The sequence below is a fragment of the Pipistrellus hanaki genome, assembly GCF_964339955.1.
Source record: "Pipistrellus hanaki genome assembly, chromosome: 1".
Lineage (NCBI taxonomy): Eukaryota > Metazoa > Chordata > Mammalia > Chiroptera > Vespertilionidae > Pipistrellus > Pipistrellus hanaki.
Genome location: NC_140503.1, coordinates 39,554,671 through 39,571,818, shown reverse-complemented (window position 1 = coordinate 39,571,818; position 17,148 = coordinate 39,554,671). Strand labels below are relative to the sequence as shown.

Below are 17,148 nucleotides of genomic sequence, written 5' to 3'. Positions count from 1 at the left end.
TGTTGTGTGTTTGGTGGAATTTTAAAGGAATTCTTCATTATGAACTTTTACCATCTAACCAAACCATTACAAGTGCAGTGTATAGTGCCCAATTGGAAAGGTTAGCCCAAGCTTTAAGAGAAAAAGAACCCGCGCTGATTAATCGGAAGGGCGTAATTCTTCACCACGATAACGCACGACCGCATACTGCAAGAATCACTGCTGAAAAACTGCGCCAGTTGGAATGGGAAGTTCTCCCTCAACCTGCATATTCTCCTGATATTGCCCCTTCCGATTACCATTTGTTTCGTTCTTTGCAAAACTTTCTTCTTGGAAAAAAATTTAATAATGAAGAATGCCTCAAAAATGCATTGACTGAATTTTTTGCATCAAAATCACAAGAATTTTACAACAGAGGGATTAAAATGCTTCCTGAGCGTTGGGCACAAGTAGTAGAAAACAACGGCAACTATATTGTTGATTAAATTTTGTTGTATTGTTTAAATAAATTAGATTTAAAAAAGTATTAGAAAACGACATTAATTATTACTAGACCTAATATTTCACCTGAGCGCTGCGCTAAGAACCTGGGACTACAGGCGGGAACGTGGCTCTGCCTCCAGGTGACGGTGCTGCGAGGTGGGTGGGACGGGGGGTGGCTGGGACGTCACTAAATGGTGGTCTAAACAGTGTCACAGGAGCAACAGGGCCTAGGGTAACTAACGTCCACTTACCTAGGTAACTTTTTCCTAAAAATATTACTACTGTGCACGAGTCCTAACCAATGGAGTTCCTCAGCGCGTACACAGGTTACTACCGGTAGCAACTTCCTGAACTCTAGTCACGCCTTCTGCGCAGGCGCCTCCAGTGGGTCCTTTCCGGGCGGCTCCAGCCCCGCCTCTTCCGCCAGACGCGGGCGCGGATTGGTCGGCAGGGCCCTCATAAGTGCCCGCGCGCAGGCGCGCCGCCCCCTTTCCCCAGCTGCCGCTAAGGTGCTCGGTTCTTCCGAGGAAGCTAAGGCCGCGTTGGGGTGAGGCCCTCACTTCATCCGGCGACTAGCACCGATCCCGGCAGCGCTCGCCCAGCACCCACCCTCGCCATGGCCTCCGTGTCGGAGCTCGCCTGCATCTACTCGGCCCTCATCCTGCACGACGATGAAGTGACGGTGACGGTGAGTGCGGGCCCGGGCCCACGGCGGGGACGGCCGGCGGGCGGCAGGTTTCCCCGCCTTCCCAGGCCTCCTGTCAGGCCCTTCCGGCCGCGGTCGGGGCCTTCGACACCCGCAAGGCGGCTTGGGGCCGGCGCCCATCGGGTGCCCCCACGTGGGAGTTGGCCGGGGCCTCGGCCACGTGCCGGATCCCGGAAGGGCGGGATTACATGGGCGATGGCGCGCTCTGGCTTTGAGAACTTTTCTTTGGAGAAACTTGTGCGGCGCGTGGGCGTCCTAATCCGCAGCCAGTTAACATTCCAGACTATCATTTTGAATTATTTTGGTTCTCTTAGTTGGCCCGGTGTGTCCAGACTGTATGGTGTGGAGGAGAGCACATGAGCTTGACCCGTAACTTAAAATAGCCTGACTTGGGTAAATTCCCAGTCCGTGAAATGGCAGCGATGAACTCGCCACACAGGAGCAGATGGCATTTCTGTGTTCTCTCACAGAGTGTGTAAGAAATGGTCTTCTTAAAATATAAGATGGCACATAAAATACCGAAACTGCATAATAAACATGGTTTGGTACACATGCTCTGAGTTATTTTAGCTTTTTGGAGACATTTCAGAAAGCTACCGTTCGGTCTCTGATGATTGTCATTTTTATCTATTTTAGGAGGATAAGATCAATGCCCTCATCAAAGCAGCTGGTGTAAATGTTGAGCCTTTCTGGCCAGGCTTGTTTGCAAAGGTAAGGTGATGGTGGCAACTTGATTTGGAGATGTACGTTTGGGTAGACCTACTGATTACTAAGTAAGGTGTTCATAACAATATAAAAAACACACACACACAATTCTTAAGTGATGTTTCCTTGCGTTTTTATTGTGTCTTTCTTGGTCTCAGATGGGCTTCTCTTCTGTTTAGCAACCATGGTAAAAGAATTAACCAGGTGATTCCTTCTTTAAAGCGGCCACCCAGAAGATAACTCCCATGCCATTACAAGCAAATCCTTGTAGTGTGATAGCATGCTTTATTGGAAATTGGGTTTGGCCTTTTATTGACCATTTACTATGTGTTGGAAGATAAAAGACAAGATCCCTACCCAAGGAATTGGGCACTGGCTGCCTTCCATTCTACAGGTTACTGAATCTCCAGCAAGTGAAACTCCTGGATAGTAGCTGTTCACCTGTGTCCTGCAAAGAGCTTTAAAAGATTGAAAACATTGTTCCTCTATCATCTTTAATAAATTGCCTACGATTACTTAGCAGTCTGAAAAATTGAAGAAGAGACCTGGAGCTGGGGGAAAAAAACCTGGCTTAAGGGAGCTTTGAGTGTTAACAACTTAAACCAGCATTTTGGGGCCAATTTTCTCATCTATAAAAAGAATTCAGCTAGCTATACCTTACTGCTTAAACATAGCAATGCAAGTATGAGATTTACAGCTTGAAATTTTTTGTGATTGATTATTTTTAGTATAGCTGTGTGGGTTGTTAAGTTTTAGGAAATCTGAATGGCACACAAGCTGTCACTGGCAGGCTCTAGCAAAGGAGAAGGAAGAGAAATTTATATATGTTTACACTAGGAGGCCAATGCATGAAATTCTCGGGCTTTCCCCCAGCTCCAGCACCCCCCCCCCCTCCCTTAAACGGCCCCACTGGTCTAATTGGCATATTATGCTTTTATTATAAATAGTGGTGGGGTAGGTCACTAAGTCCAGAGGGGTGGTACTTTTTTTTTCTTTCTTTTTTTTTCTGGGTATTATAACAGGGACAGACCTGAGCACTTACCTCTATGCATTTGTGTTGCAGGCTCTGGCCAATGTCAACATTGGGAGTCTCATCTGCAATGTAGGGGCTGGTGGACCTGCCCCTGCAGCTAGTGCTGCACCAGCAGGAGGTCCTGCTGCCTCCACCGCTGCTGCCCCAGGTAGGTAACTAATTATAGGCAAAATTGCCCTTAATTTACTAAGTAGGTGATGTCTAGAAATCCTAAAACCAGAAACAGTTTGATGAGGGAAGTTGGGGGTATATAAGTTTGGAGTGCAAAATACAAGTGTGTAATTTACCTTTTTCCCCCTCCTTTTAAGCTGAGGAGAAGAAAGTGGAAGCAAAGAAAGAAGAATCTGAGGAGTCTGATGATGACATGGGCTTTGGTCTTTTTGACTAAACTGGCTCTTTTGTAACACAGTCAATAAAAGCTGACCTCTGTTGCTGTTGTGCTTGCTGATTGAGGATGTGCCTGTATAAAGGTGATCTCATTTCTATAATGCTGGCTTTCAACCTTTTCTGCTATGACACAAGCTAGACACTGTACAAAGAATGCATCTAACATTACAGCAAGAACTACATGTGGGGGAGTGAGGATTATGATTTACAGGGTTTGTTTCCTGGGCATAAATGAGAGTCCAAGGAGACGGGGTCCAGGCCTCAGATTTAGAAAGTTTCTTTGCTAATTCCCAAGCACAACCCTGGCAGTTACCAGATGAAGTAGTTCGTCGGGGTGAGGGGTGTGACTGAACAATCCTGTAATGTAAAGTGGGAATAGGCTGGCTGCCTCCCACAGGTGCCCTGATGAGGAGTGGGGAGCTCAGTGCATGGGATGACCAAACCGCACAGGCCAGGTGTAGGTTCACTTTGAAGAACGTGAGGGCACCATAGGACTGGGATTTGTAAGACATAGTCTGTTCAGAGCATCTATAATGTATGAGGCATTTGGAACATTGTGTTCTTACCCTCTGTCTCCACTAGTGATATTCAGAAGTTGTTGAAAAGCAGGACATACTAGTCCTCCAAAATAAGATGCATGTTCAGTAAACAATTTAGGGGCTTGACAAAGGAAGGGAAGGCACAATGAAGAAACGTGAATTAAAATTTGCAGTTTCTACATAGGAAAAAGGCCATTGTGAAGCAGTGAGGAATGCTTCTCAAAGCTGACTGATCCATACCCAAATGCTAAGTGCCTACTTACCAGTAACTTTCACCAGCTAAGGGTCAGGACTGCTAATACAAATGGTATTCTACACAGCAATCCCATTGGGAGGGGGGTGCTCCATGTCAGGTTGGTAAGAAGAAGGTCGTCATAGAAGTGGAAGAGTTACAAGGGAGTTCTGCCTCCAAAGTTTATCTCCACTCTTCTGCATAGAACCTCACAAAGTTATAGAGAGGCCGGAGATTAAAGGAAGCCCTCAAATGTCAAGGTGGGAATACTGACATCACTTAGCTGAGCAAATGCTTGGGATTTCATATTGAGTAAAACTGTCCCGTTCTACCCATCTTTTAGTTATCTGAACAATGATGTAAAGCTCTTTGCAAACTAAGGTTTTTTCCCTAGCTGTTGAAACTGAAGAGTCCTGGGTTCAATTCTGGTCAAGGGCCAGTATCTTGGTTGCAGGCTTGATCCCTGGCCCCAGTCCCAATCATTTGGAGGCAACCAGTGGATGTATCTCACATCAGTGTTTCTGTCTCCCCTTCTCTTCCACTCTAAAAATCCACGGGAGAAATGTGAGGATTAACAAAATACTTCATATTGGGGTATGAACATGTCCATCAATGCTGGCATGTGATATTTCCTTTCTGCGTAAGTTACCAGGGACCCCAGGTCTAGCCGGCCTGTGGCCTGTAAGTCTTGTGTTCCTCAAAATCAACCCTGCCAACCTTCACAATTAGGCCGCAACTTTGGTTTCATGACTGGTTTCCTACTCTGATGAATGCTTCTCAAAGATGACATCCTCAAATGCATGCCAACTCCCTACCTACTAGTAATTTTATTACTATCCAAAGCAGTGGTCAGCAAATTCATGAGTCAACATAGCCAAATATCAACAGTATGACGATTGAAATTTCTTTTGAGAGCCGAAAACTGATTTCTGCGCATGGGCCATGAAGTTTCAATTGCACTGTACGTGTGAGCCTACTACCTACACGTATTTTGTGGAAGAGCCACACTCAAGGGGCCAAAGAGTCGCATGTGGTTCGAGAGTGCAGTTTGCTGACCACTGGTCTAAAGAGTTCCACTGTTATTAAAATTATCCTAAAAACATAACATCCATGGTTGGCTAGCTAGCTAACTCCTTTAATAGTCCTTTATCAGCAGGAAACCAATATTGGGTGCAAAGGCTCTCATTTCCCATGTTCTGGAGAACTTTAAGGAAAAGACTGCAGAATGCTCCCTGACAAGCCATCTACAACTTTTTAAAAATCCTGTCACTGGAGATGCTGCACGGTGGGATAAGTAAAAAAAATCTGAAGTTCCTGTAAACTTTGACTATTTTTTTCTGCTTCTCAGTTAAAAATGATAGGGAAAGAACCATTTGTAAAATTTCATTTCAATGGTAAGATATGTACACAGATAATTTAATTTAAAAAAAAATTCAATATGAAACCGGTTTGGCTCAGTGGATAGAGCATCGGCTGCCGGCGCATCCCCGGTAGGGGGTGTGCAGGAGGCTGGTGGATGTTTCTCATTGATGTTTCTTCTCTGTAAAAAATCGATAAAATATATATATTTAAAATTTTATTTCAAATTATAAGAAAATATTTAGAAAGTTCCAGAGGTATAAGTGAGCCAGCTGGGCTGGGTAAGGTAAGGAAACAAGTTGCAGGGGCAGAAGAGCCCTCTGTGTTCAGGAGAGAGAAAGGCAAAGGAAATGTGCCTGGGGGAAGAAGAAGGGGAAGGGCAAGACACAGAAGTGCTTCCAAGAAGCAGAATGCACCCACATGTGAAATTTTAAAACCACCTTTTGAAAAAAACACTAATTAAAATGAAAGAATTCAAAATAATTATACAACAAAGCAACTTGGCATATTGCTACAAATTCAAATAAAATTCGTCAAATCCTCGCTCCTTCATAATTTGAAGGAGCATATAGAATAAAATTCTGAAGGAACAGTGTGTGCCAGGTGATTATTGGTTTGGTTGGGTGGCACTTTATAGTTTAGAAATAACTTTCACATGTTTTCCCATTCTGTATTTTACCATGTCAGTAACACATAATTGGTGCTGTTTATAAACAGGTATGTCTCAGTGGTATTGCATATTCAGTCCAGTCCATCACAATAAAGTGATTCAAAATCTTTTTGCTGGTGGTGTCTTGCCTTCAATTTTTGTTGTTCTTTTGCTTTCAATTTGTAAATACAACTGAGATGTGCAATCAAGTGCAATAAAAATCAGTATGCCTATATCAAGAAACTTGCTCAGAGAGACTGAGTGCCAGGTTCACACAGCTAATGTAGGGCAATGCAGGGTCTGTTACCTCACTTCTTCCATGTCATGGTGTCCCCTCTACACAAGTACCTTTGTAAGGTACAGTGACCATTCCTTGATTTCTTCCTCTGGCACTTTACAAGCCACTTCTTCATCTCTCTCTCTCTCTCTCTCTCTCTCTCTCTCTCTCTCTCTCTCTCTCTCTTTTTTTTTTTTTTTAATATATTTTATTGACTTTACAGAGAGGAAGGGAGAGAAAAGGATAGAGAGTTAGAAACATCGATCAGCTGCCTCCTGCACACCCCCTACTGGGGATGTGCCTGCAACCAAGGTACATGCCCTTGACCAGAATCGAACCTGGGACCTCTCAGTCCGCAGGCAGACGTTCTATCCCCTGAGGCAAACCGATTTCGGCTCTTCATCTCTTTATCTTTGCAAACAAGCTTGGATAATTAAGCATGAGGTAGACATGGATTGCTTCAAGAGAGCACTAATATTTTTAGCTCTTCTGAAACAGCCAGGAGACATCCATCAAAGTCAGATTACAGTTACCACCCAACATGCATCTTGGAACTTGGAATATTCACATCACATTCAAGAATTGTTTGGAACACTCATGTCAGAACACTGGGTCAGGGGCCACCACATATGTTCATAGAACTGAAATAGTTATGGACTCCCAAAGATCCCCTCAAGTTCAATTTAATTCACTGAAGCTTCCAACCTTCTTATATATTTTGAGGGTTATTATGACCTCCGATTAAAATAAATGTTTATCGTTCACTTTCCAGATCTTTGCACTGCTATCTTCCCTCTCTCTGGGCCATTGACTGCCTATCCCAGTTAAATTCTACTTTCAGCCTTAAGAAGCCCACACTAGGCTCTATTAAATGTCTGTGTAAGTTTCCTGTATCACTTCTTAAGAGTAGATGTGTAGCCCTGGTCCGTGTGGCTCAGTTGGTCGGAGTGTCATCTCTTATACAGAAAGGCCACCGGTTGGATTCAGGTCAGTGCACATACCTAGGATGCGATCCCAGATTGGGGCATGTATGGGAGGCAACCAATAATGTGTGTGTCTGTCTCTCTCCCTTCTCCTCTCTCTGAAAATCAATGAACATGTCCTCGGGTAAGAATTTTTTAAAAAGTAGATGTGTAATTATGTGTTTGTGATAGTGCTTTAATTATCTTTCCCCCTCTCCACACAGTAAGTTTGAGGATCAGGGTTGTCTGTTTTGCTCACCTGTATCTCCAGTAATTACAATGCCTTGCTCATTGTTAGCATTCAACATATCCTTTATCCGAGTCCAACCTCTCCTTTAATCTTGAGTAAATAGGGCCCAGACAGGCAGAGGAACTTGCTCAACAGCAATGATCAGCACAGCCAGGACTGCAACCCAGTCCCTGGCCCAGCAAATGCTCTCCCCACTGTAGTATGCCCCACAAACCTACCCTGCCCTCCCCACCTCCACAAGCCTCTGTCTTCCCTGTAATTCACGGTTAGTATGCATCTTTCAGGTTGCCAGGTACAGGTATAGGAGTTCAGGTCTTGAGATGGGAACCCAGGGACCCAGCTGAGTACGGAAGGCCGAGGTCTGGTACCAGGTCTGGTTTTTACACCTTCTTTAACCTGAACCCAGAGGACCCGGCTCCGCAACATAACGCTATGGCGTCAGGGAACTTCTCCAGGTGATGCTAGGCCTCATTGATGGAGGGGGTTCTCTCAGCAGGTGAGACAGTCAAACCAAAGCGTGGCATCCCTGAGCCCATCAACTTCCTTCTGGACACGGTGACCTGTTCTTTCCCGGGTCACGTCATCGCCCAGGAATAGGCTGGAAAGCTCGGTGACTGGGGCCCGGTGGCCGTAGAAAGTGCTTCCAGCTCTCCTCCGCCTTTCGTTCACGAAGAACCAAGCTTCCTAACTGACGCAAGTGCAGGAGAGCTTAGCGCTCAAGTTCAAATTCTTCTAGCCCGCCGCCTGCCAATCAATGTCCGCGCTGGGAGGAAGAGGCGGGGCTAGAAGCTGAATGTGGTTGAACTTCTCAATTGCACTGAGGCCTATTGACCACTGGGGACGCTCCAAGCGCCTTGGGGCCTTTTGCGCATGCCTATTAGCATCAGTCCCGCTAGTAATACTGGCTTTTCAAGGCTGGTTTAGGGACCTTAGAGGAGGCACTGGATTAGGTTAGTTGCCTGTTTCTTCCTATGCTAGGTGGGGATGATGACGAGACCTCAGAGTTCTTGTAATGTTAAATAAAATGGTAGGTGTTGTAAAACAGCACAAATTGCGTTCACAAAAAGTTAGCATTTCTTTGATCTCCTAGGATGGATTGACTTTTTTAAAAAATCTGATTAAAAAAAGAATCTGAGAAAATTCCTACTATTGGAGCCACTGTTCCCATTTTTACACCTTTACATTATGAAAACAGCAGCTCAATATTGGATTTTCAAGATTTATATAATTAGATTGGTAGAATTGCATACAAGCTGAACAACTTTGCTTAGAAAGGGAATTTTTGAAAGTTGGCTTTTCAGTTACTGGCTCAATGCTGCCCTACAGTGGCTAATGGTAGGAATGGCTAAATTGGCCTTTTCATACCAGAGTGCCCCTAGGCCAGGGTGTAGGAGTCAGGCGGGCAAAGACATCAGCTGTTGGCCCCAGGGTGAGAGAGTCAGTCCATACCTCGAAAAGGAAAGGCATGTTTGTATATCCACCTGTGACCCAACTAAGAGGAAGCCAAGTGCACTTTATTATGGTCTTGCCGCCTGTGTAATTTACTTAGCATGTTTGACTTTTCCTTTTAATATACTCAAGTTCACTTCTTGCCTAAAAACTAAATACCGTTGCTGAGCTGCAATGCTATCTGGTGTACCCTTGGCTTCCCTCCAAGATTTTTGGAAGAAATGGCCACATAAAACACTTCTGCTTTTGCCATAAAACTTGTGGAGGCTGCTGTGTCCTTACTATCCCTCAAATAGGGTCACGTGTGAAGAATTCTTTGAAAATTCAGGTCCAGGAGAAAGTTTGTATCCTCTGGGGATTGGTAACTATACCTCCTTTATAGAAAGTGCTCTGTGGCTTGTGGTGCTTGCTTCTCTGCCTCAACTGCTGAGCAACAGTGCCAGGCTTGATGCCCGATCTTAGTAATTAAATTGATAAATAACAGATTTGCTTCTTCCTCCTTTTCTGGTCTCTCCAGTGCTGGGTCTTCCTTGTCCCTGAGGGCAGCCTGCATGGCACAATTAATGTCCATTTCCATTGAGCTTAGTCTGGTTTGTCCTATTGACGGTCCTTGAAGGCAGGCAGCCTAGAGCCTCTAGGACAGTGGCCCGCAAACTCATTAGTCGACAGAGCCAAATATCAACAGTTCAATGATTGAAATTTCTTTTGAGAGCCAAATTTTTTAAACTTAAACTTCTTCTAACGCTACTTCTTCAAAATAGACTCGCCCAGGCTGTGGTATTTTGTGGAAGAGCCACACTCAAGGGGCCAAAGAGCCACATGTGGCTTGTGAGCCACAGTTTGTTGACCACGGCTCTAGGACAAACATAGCATGTTAGATTTACGAGGAACTCAAGAGTGCACTTGACCCTCTCATATATATATAAAATTAGAGGCCCAGTGTACGATTTTGCCCTCTAGCAATCTGGGATCCCCTGGGGGATGGTGGATGCCGGTTTCGGCCTGATCCCCACAGGCCAGGCTGAGGGACCCCTGGCACACCAACCCACGCACCGGGCCTCTAGTATGCATATAAGATCTTTGGTTAATCCCTTCCTGCCCTCCCCCTTCCCCACTTCCTCCTGAGATTCATCAATCTGTTCCATGTTTCCATGCCTGTGCCTTGAGCATCTGCTTTCTGGTGTGTGGGGGAGGACTGTGGGCATGTGAAATTCTCCTTTTGGGCAGGAGGGGGCGACAGAGACATGGGTAATCTGTTCTTCCCCAAGGAAGGCCAGCTCACTCTTCAAGCAGCCTCCATTTGACCCTTCTGGATGTTGGGACACAGGAGAAAGGCTGGCTTTCTGTTTCCTGTTTTGCTTCAGGAGGAAGGACGGCTAGGAGGGCTGTCCACGTACAGCTGGCAGAAAAGTGAGGCTCCTGGCCAGGGCATTTTCCCCAAGGAGGTCTAGCTCTGTGGCTTGGGCACAAGGCTCTGAATCAGGCTGTATTTGAATCCTGGCTCCTCCTTTTAGTTGCTGTGAGGCCTTGAAGATCTCTCGGAAAGTGCAGTTTCTTTAAGTGTAAAGGGCCCATATTATTGCTAGCTATCCCACAGGGCTCTTTGGGTTAAGTGCATATTAAGGCAGATGGAAAGTAAGTCAGATCATTGTCCGAATGTTAATAACTTCAGTTACTTTCATCTCATGCGTGAAGCTTATGGTTATCATTTAACCTATCTACCATCATTACATTTTCTTAAATATCAAGTGCAAAGTATGTGTACCGTACGCTGTTCACTATCTTCCTTAAAAAAAAAAAAATTCCTGTTGCTCTTTCCCTTGGTTCATTTATTCCAAGTTTCACATAATTTTACCTTTAAGCCTAACTTTATTTGGCACACAAAAGTTCCCTAACGTTTCCCCTAATATGAGGTCCCTAATAGTATTTAAGCCTCAAATGGCATGCAGAGAGCAAGGCCAGTATTCCACTGTTACAACATGAGATGAACTTAGAAATGTTAAACGCCTAGATGCAGGCCACAGAAGTCGTTAGTTTCTCTGATTCTCAATCCTATGCTAAAATGATATCCTCTACGGCTCTTCAAGTTGATAACGGGTGGTGGGTGAGAAGCTACTACTACTTAACAACCCTACACGAATATACTTCAATATGAACAGTTACCACATTCTAAAAAGCGGAACGTGCCACATGGCACAGAACTCTTGATAATCCTTTAACTTTTAGGAAACGGACGAGATGGATAAAGACATTTAAAAAAAAAGATGGGCTTCAGCGCATAGCCACGCTACTAAAAACACGGCACTCACTGGCCGATTCCACAGGAAACAGTTGTCTCCCACGTGTCTCTCAGGAAGCCCACGGAGCACGGGGAAGAGAGGTGGCCGGGGAAGGTAAAAGCACCAGGCAGGGCTTTCCCCGATGTACCGAGGGAGCGCGGAGGCAGGGCGGCGTGGCGGGACCACGGGGAGCATCTGGCGGGCAACGAGGTCGGAGACAAGACCTGGAAGCCGCACGCAGAGGCACTCGTCCCGGGAGCGGGCAACCGCGGGCCTCACCCTGTGCAGCCTCCCCGCACCCCGCAGCCATGATTTTGCTTCTCTAGTTCGAGTGGGGATGTTGGGAAACAGCAGAGATTGGAAGACACGCTAGAGCGGCGACAGGTGGGCACGGCGGCCCGAGCGCGAGGCGCGCGGGTCCCGGAAGCGGCCGCACCTGTGGGCCCTCCGGGCCGCCGTAGCCCCGCCCCCCAGCGCGTGGCGCCGCTGACGCCCGGCGCGCGGGCGCCTTTCTGACAGAGGTCGCTCTGGCCCGAACGATCGGCTCCGTGCTGCGCGTGCGTGGTCGGGAGGGGAAGTGAGGCGGTTTCTTCGGCGCCTTTTCCGGCTGCGGCGGCAGCAGAGCTGGGAGGAGGCGGCGGCGGCTGGAGGGAGCCCGCGCTCGGGGCGGCGGCTGGAGGTAATCTCCCGGGCCGCGCTGGAAAGGCGGGCCGCCTCGGCCCCCCTGCTCCCCGCGGGAAGCAGTAACTCCCTCTCGCTTTCTGTGTCTCTGCAGGCGGCGCACCGAGTTCCCGCGAGGATCCATGAGCCTGACGAGCCGCCGGAGCCTCGCTGCCTCTCGGTGGCCTGGGTCGGTGGGGAGCCGGTGCTCGCGGGCCGGAGGGTCGTAGTCTCCCGCGGCGTCGGGAGGCGGCGGCGGCGGCGGAGCGGGAACCGGCGGCGCTCGCGCGGCGCCCGCGGGGGGAAGGGCAGTTCCGGGCCGGGCCGCGCCTCAGCAGGGCGGCGGCTCTCCCGTCGCTGAGTCGGCCCCGGCGGCGGCGGCGGCGAGTGAAGGAATCAAAGTTGTGCGGCCGGTGATGCCCGAGTGAGCGGCGGGCCTGGCCTCTGCCCCGAAGAGGCAACTCCCACGTTAGGCCCCACGGGCGCCCTCGCGGCGGGAGGCTCCGTTTGGGTTTCGCGGCGGCGGCGGCGGCGGCGGCGGCGTTGTTGGCTGAGGGGACCCGGGACACCTGAATGCCCCCGGCCCCGGCTCCTCCGACGCGATGGGGAAGGTGCTATCCAAGATCTTCGGGAACAAGGAGATGCGGATCCTCATGCTGGGCCTGGACGCGGCCGGCAAGACCACGATCCTGTACAAGTTGAAGCTGGGCCAGTCGGTGACCACCATCCCCACCGTGGGTTTCAACGTGGAGACGGTGACTTACAAAAACGTCAAGTTCAACGTGTGGGATGTGGGCGGCCAGGACAAGATCCGGCCGCTCTGGCGGCATTACTACACCGGGACCCAGGGCCTGATCTTCGTGGTGGACTGTGCCGACCGCGACCGCATCGACGAGGCCCGCCAGGAGCTGCACCGCATTATCAATGACCGGGAGATGAGGGACGCCATAATCCTCATCTTCGCCAACAAGCAGGACCTGCCCGATGCCATGAAGCCCCACGAGATCCAGGAGAAACTGGGCCTGACCCGGATTCGGGACAGGAACTGGTATGTGCAGCCCTCCTGTGCCACCACGGGGGACGGACTCTATGAGGGGCTCACATGGTTAACCTCTAACTACAAATCCTAATGAGCGTTCTCCACCCATCCCCCCGGAAGGAGAGAAATCAAACACCCATTCATAGGATTATCGCCACCATCACCTCTTTCAATTGCCACTTTCTCCTGAATTTGAACTCTGGAGTTACTGTTCTACGGTTTGGGGGTGGGGGGGGCCGGTTAGGGAGTTTTCCTTTTTGTTTCTTTTTTTTTTTGCTTTGCGTTAGGATGCTCTGATCTGACCTTTGACATGAACACAAAGTGCTTCACTTCCAGCAAATGGGACGGGGGAAAATATAGCAGTTCTTGGTAAAAGTCCTTTATAATAATGGTATGATTTTTTTATTTTGAGAGATTTTTTCCCCCCATTGTATGCTTTTTCCCCCCCCTTTTTGCCCAGTTTCCTTACCATTTGCTGTAGATGGCTTATTTTGCATTAATGCAGACTGTGTTGCAAGTCTGTTTCATCTAGTAAACTGAAAATTATTGCTTAATCAAACTGCCGTTTGTCTTTTATATTTAAAGCCTTTTCCCTTTTCCTTATGATTTCTAACTTAGTAATTTCAAATGTGATCTTTTATACCTAAGACCAGTATGGTAAACCTACCCCACAGTGGCAAATAATGAGTAATATCGGAAAATATTCCAGTTGCACATCAGTATGTTAAACAGGTAATATAAGTTCTTTGAAATGCCAGCTTTTAAGTTTTGAAACATCATGCATGAGTAGGGATAAAACTCAAAGTCCCCATTACATAGCTAACTTACACTGCATAAAAATATGAAATTGTAACCCATTGAGAACAGATTTTTTTTCACTGCAAAGTTAACATCTTTTGCTGTGTTTTCCCTTTTTTAACTTTAAAAACTCTTTCCAGAAAATGGAGCAATAACGGTGTATCCACACAGTTGAAATATTTGTAGCTATTTTAAGGGACTTTTGGGCAAAACTGGAATATATACTTTTACCATTTTTCAAATATCTTAAGACCAATAGTTTTTAAATTACTAGAATGTTTACTTTGTTCATTAATAAAGCATTTAACAATTCAAATTGTATGCACCTTTTACCTGGTTGGAAAAATATACATTCCTTTTTTCACATCACATTACAGCAACTGATTAAAGATAAAAGCATTTTTATAGATGAGTGATCCACACCTCAATAAGAACACTGGAAAAGATGTTTTATAAAAAAGGCATTTAATTCTGTCTGATTATAGGATTAACTCATGCAAATAGTAAGTCAGATATTCTGTTGGTTCGGTAATACAGTATCTCTTTTAGGGAAGGAAACGTGATGAATGAATGATGTGTAAACTTGAGGGATGGCAATTAAAGGGGAAGTAGGATAAAGAGAAAGAACCTACAGATGACAATGAATGTAAGCTTATTTTTCTTCAAGGGTAAGCAGTGTGCTCACTTGGTGATATCCAGATCCTAACCAGATTACTTGCTTAGCTGGTTAGGACCAGTAAATAGATTATTGAGATCAGTATGAAAATATTTTGAACCAAATGTCAATGCCTGATAAAGAATTGTGAAGCAGCATCTGGTTCTTATATAGCCTTAAGGATTAATTTTAGAGATCCTCAAGGAATTAAACTTAGGGAATGTCAGAGATGTAGACTGCAAAGGCAGTATACAGGAAAAGATGTGGGTTTTATGAGGGTATATGAAAACAAATTGAGCAGGATATCATGGTATATAGTTGGACAGTATTGGTCCTTCATGCTTTGGCCATATTGTATAATGGAGCTCTTACCAAAGATGTATGAGAAGCATAAAGCTATAAAAAATTATTCAAAGTAAAATTCTTAAACATTTTACTTAAAGCAGATGAGCAAAGGTGCTATGCTTGCAGGCTCCTGATGGTGCAGAGGGTTTTTTTTAACTTAAAATACAACAAAAGTATAAAATTCTCAGTTTCACTTTAGTAGGCGTACCTCTAGAAATGAAGCTGGGAGCCACATCTAAGAACATTTTAGTTGCTTTTAAGATTCCCAAGCTCCACCATAAATCTTAGTGTTTTAAATTATTACATTAAGGTACATACATGGGTAATACAAATTCCAATGCTATAATAACATCGTGAAACAAGACAAGCACAAAGGTATAAATGCCTAAACTGGAGGAAACTTGAAACCCTCGTGTTAATTCTTAAATGTAGTATTTCTAACTTATGAGTTAGACTGATAAGCAGCCATTTTTTTTGTGTCTTAAAATAACGGGGCATAGTTAAAATTTTATATAATCAAGTGATTGCTGTTGAATGTTGCAGGTGAGATGTTATTTTTAGTTTACTTGAAATGTCAAATAACTGAAGGGGGTGGTAAGGGGGGAAGCAAATATTTGAAATTTGGAAAGTCCTAAACCTTTTGGTAAATTGTAATTTTCACTTACATTTTTTTTTAAGGATATAAAAGGTTGATACTTGTAGTTAAATTGGACCATAACAATGTTGATCATGGGGCAAGTAATTAATAGCCTGCCACAACAGTTAACCTAAGAATTTTAAAAATGAGATCCTGAAGTTTTTGTTTAATTGCATCAATTTCTGTATTTATGTGAATTTATAAACTACAGTAAGTTTTGAATGAGGTTAATCTTGTCTAATATAAGTAAATGAGTCTGTAGACTGATTGCCCCAAACTAAAAAGTAAAGTACCTGAAATTGTGTTCTTAATGGTTGTAGTGTTGGTAAAGCACTAATATGCAGAAAATAAAAGAATTACACAGTGCAGTTTCTCACGTTATGTTACTCCTTTGAACTAGATTAAGTGGGACATGTGGTGTGTTGGGCCATGTTATTCTCCAGGGACATACAGTATAAAGTGCCTTAATTTGGGAGTAAACTAGCTTTTTTAAGAACAAAAAAGAGAATCAATTTGGTTCTTGATTACAAGCTAGCTCTATAAGGAGGTTTTGCCCTGATTTAGTTCCACTGAAATTAATTTGATTTTATGATAATTTAGAACACAAAAACAGTTGAAAGTAAGTTTTAGAAAATTCTGTAGCAGTTTTTACTATGCTAGTTTTTTTCAAAATTACATTCTTAGTATTTTTAGGAGTACAGAATTGTGTCTATAAAGAATTGGCTGGAAGAGTCATCTTAACCCTTAACAACTGACTTGGATTTTAAAATTGGACTTTGTTGCTTGTTTGATAAGAATGGCAGAATTGTAGTCATTTAGAAAATAGTAGGTGAAGAGTAACTTGTTGGATAAAAGGGTTTTTAAAACAAATTTCCTTTGCTATAAGCATTCCCTCTTTTATCATCAGTTGCAGTTTGATTTTAGAATATCTTATCGTGATCTCTAGTGTGACTTAACTCCCACATTCATATTAATATATTCAGTTATCATTTACTAATAGCTATCAAGTATCAATTTACTAGTGATAGCAGTAGAAGAAACTATTCTTTAGTGGGTTTTTATGTTTTAATATAAGTTTAGAAATATAGTAGCCATAATCTGAATGGTGGAGGCAATTACTAAATTCCCAAAGTTATTTCCTCAGCACCTTGCCAAGAATATATTAGGGTGATGGTAAAGCAAATCTTGTCCTTTTTTTTTTTATAGGTAAAAATTGTAAAACCATATATAATAAATGTAACTTTTAAGTCTCATTAATCACTGAGAATAATGTATTTTGATAATAGCATTCAATAGAATCAGCTTTTTGCTTTATATTGAATAGTAAAGACAAAGTAGGAAAGATTACAATATTAGGAAGTTTAATAAAAGGGTATATTGAGAAATGGAGCCATAGATGAGGCAAAGTAACTTCCCTGCTTTGCTGAACTTTAAAGTTGCCAGACTGGATCAGTGAGTTGAATGGGCAGGGAATACTTACCATGAGATCAAAGAGGCAGAACAGGTCTGTGGAGGGGTTTAGGAATGACAATTGAAATATATTATTAAATAAGCTAAAGTCATTGTAAACTTACAGGGAGTTATTGTACAAGAGATAACCTCATTATGAGACAGTAAGAAAATGCTTTAATTTTGAACCTTTTTTCCCTTTAAAATGTTTTATAACTAGAAACAATTCTCAAGTGAAAGTATCTGTCAATCTTGTCCTCAAGTATTTTTTCACTT

General features: G+C 44.5%; 2 protein-coding genes and 1 long non-coding RNA gene across 3 annotated transcripts in view; 2 read left to right on the top strand and 1 right to left on the bottom strand.

The window, feature by feature from the left end:
• LOC311624814 overlaps positions 1 to 840 on the bottom strand; it is a 654,664-nt gene extending 653,824 nt beyond the window's left edge. The window contains exon 1 of the long non-coding RNA XR_014795385.1: positions 714 to 840. This is a non-coding gene — a long non-coding RNA (uncharacterized lncRNA). The remainder of the gene's footprint in view (positions 1 to 713) is intronic.
• Positions 841 to 909: 69 nt separating this feature from the next.
• RPLP1 (ribosomal protein lateral stalk subunit P1) lies at positions 910 to 3,394 on the top strand. The gene is made up of 4 exons (XM_084888354.1): positions 910 to 1,150; positions 1,805 to 1,879; positions 2,937 to 3,054; positions 3,215 to 3,394. Exons 1-4 carry the CDS (start codon positions 1,079 to 1,081, stop codon positions 3,292 to 3,294), a joined length of 345 nt encoding a protein of 114 aa, XP_084744480.1. The 5' UTR covers positions 910 to 1,078; the 3' UTR covers positions 3,295 to 3,394.
• An 8,210-nt stretch (positions 3,395 to 11,604) lies between these two features.
• Positions 11,605 to 15,789, top strand: ARF6 (ARF GTPase 6). The gene is made up of 2 exons (XM_084869858.1): positions 11,605 to 11,968; positions 12,065 to 15,789. The coding sequence occupies exon 2, from the start codon at positions 12,552 to 12,554 to the stop codon at positions 13,077 to 13,079; it is 528 nt and encodes a 175-aa protein (XP_084725984.1). The 5' UTR covers positions 11,605 to 11,968; positions 12,065 to 12,551; the 3' UTR covers positions 13,080 to 15,789.
• The last annotated feature ends 1,359 nt before the right edge of the window (positions 15,790 to 17,148 follow it).

Coding starts and splice junctions, on each gene's coding strand:
- RPLP1 (XM_084888354.1), top strand. CDS start 1,079: ATGGCCTCCGTGTCGGAGCTCGCCTGCATCTACTCGGCCCTCATCCTG. Junction 1,151..1,804: donor ACGATGAAGTGACGGTGACG/GTGAGTGCGGGC, acceptor TATCTATTTTAG/GAGGATAAGATCAATGCCCT. Junction 1,880..2,936: donor GGCCAGGCTTGTTTGCAAAG/GTAAGGTGATGG, acceptor TTTGTGTTGCAG/GCTCTGGCCAATGTCAACAT.
- ARF6 (XM_084869858.1), top strand. CDS start 12,552: ATGGGGAAGGTGCTATCCAAGATCTTCGGGAACAAGGAGATGCGGATC.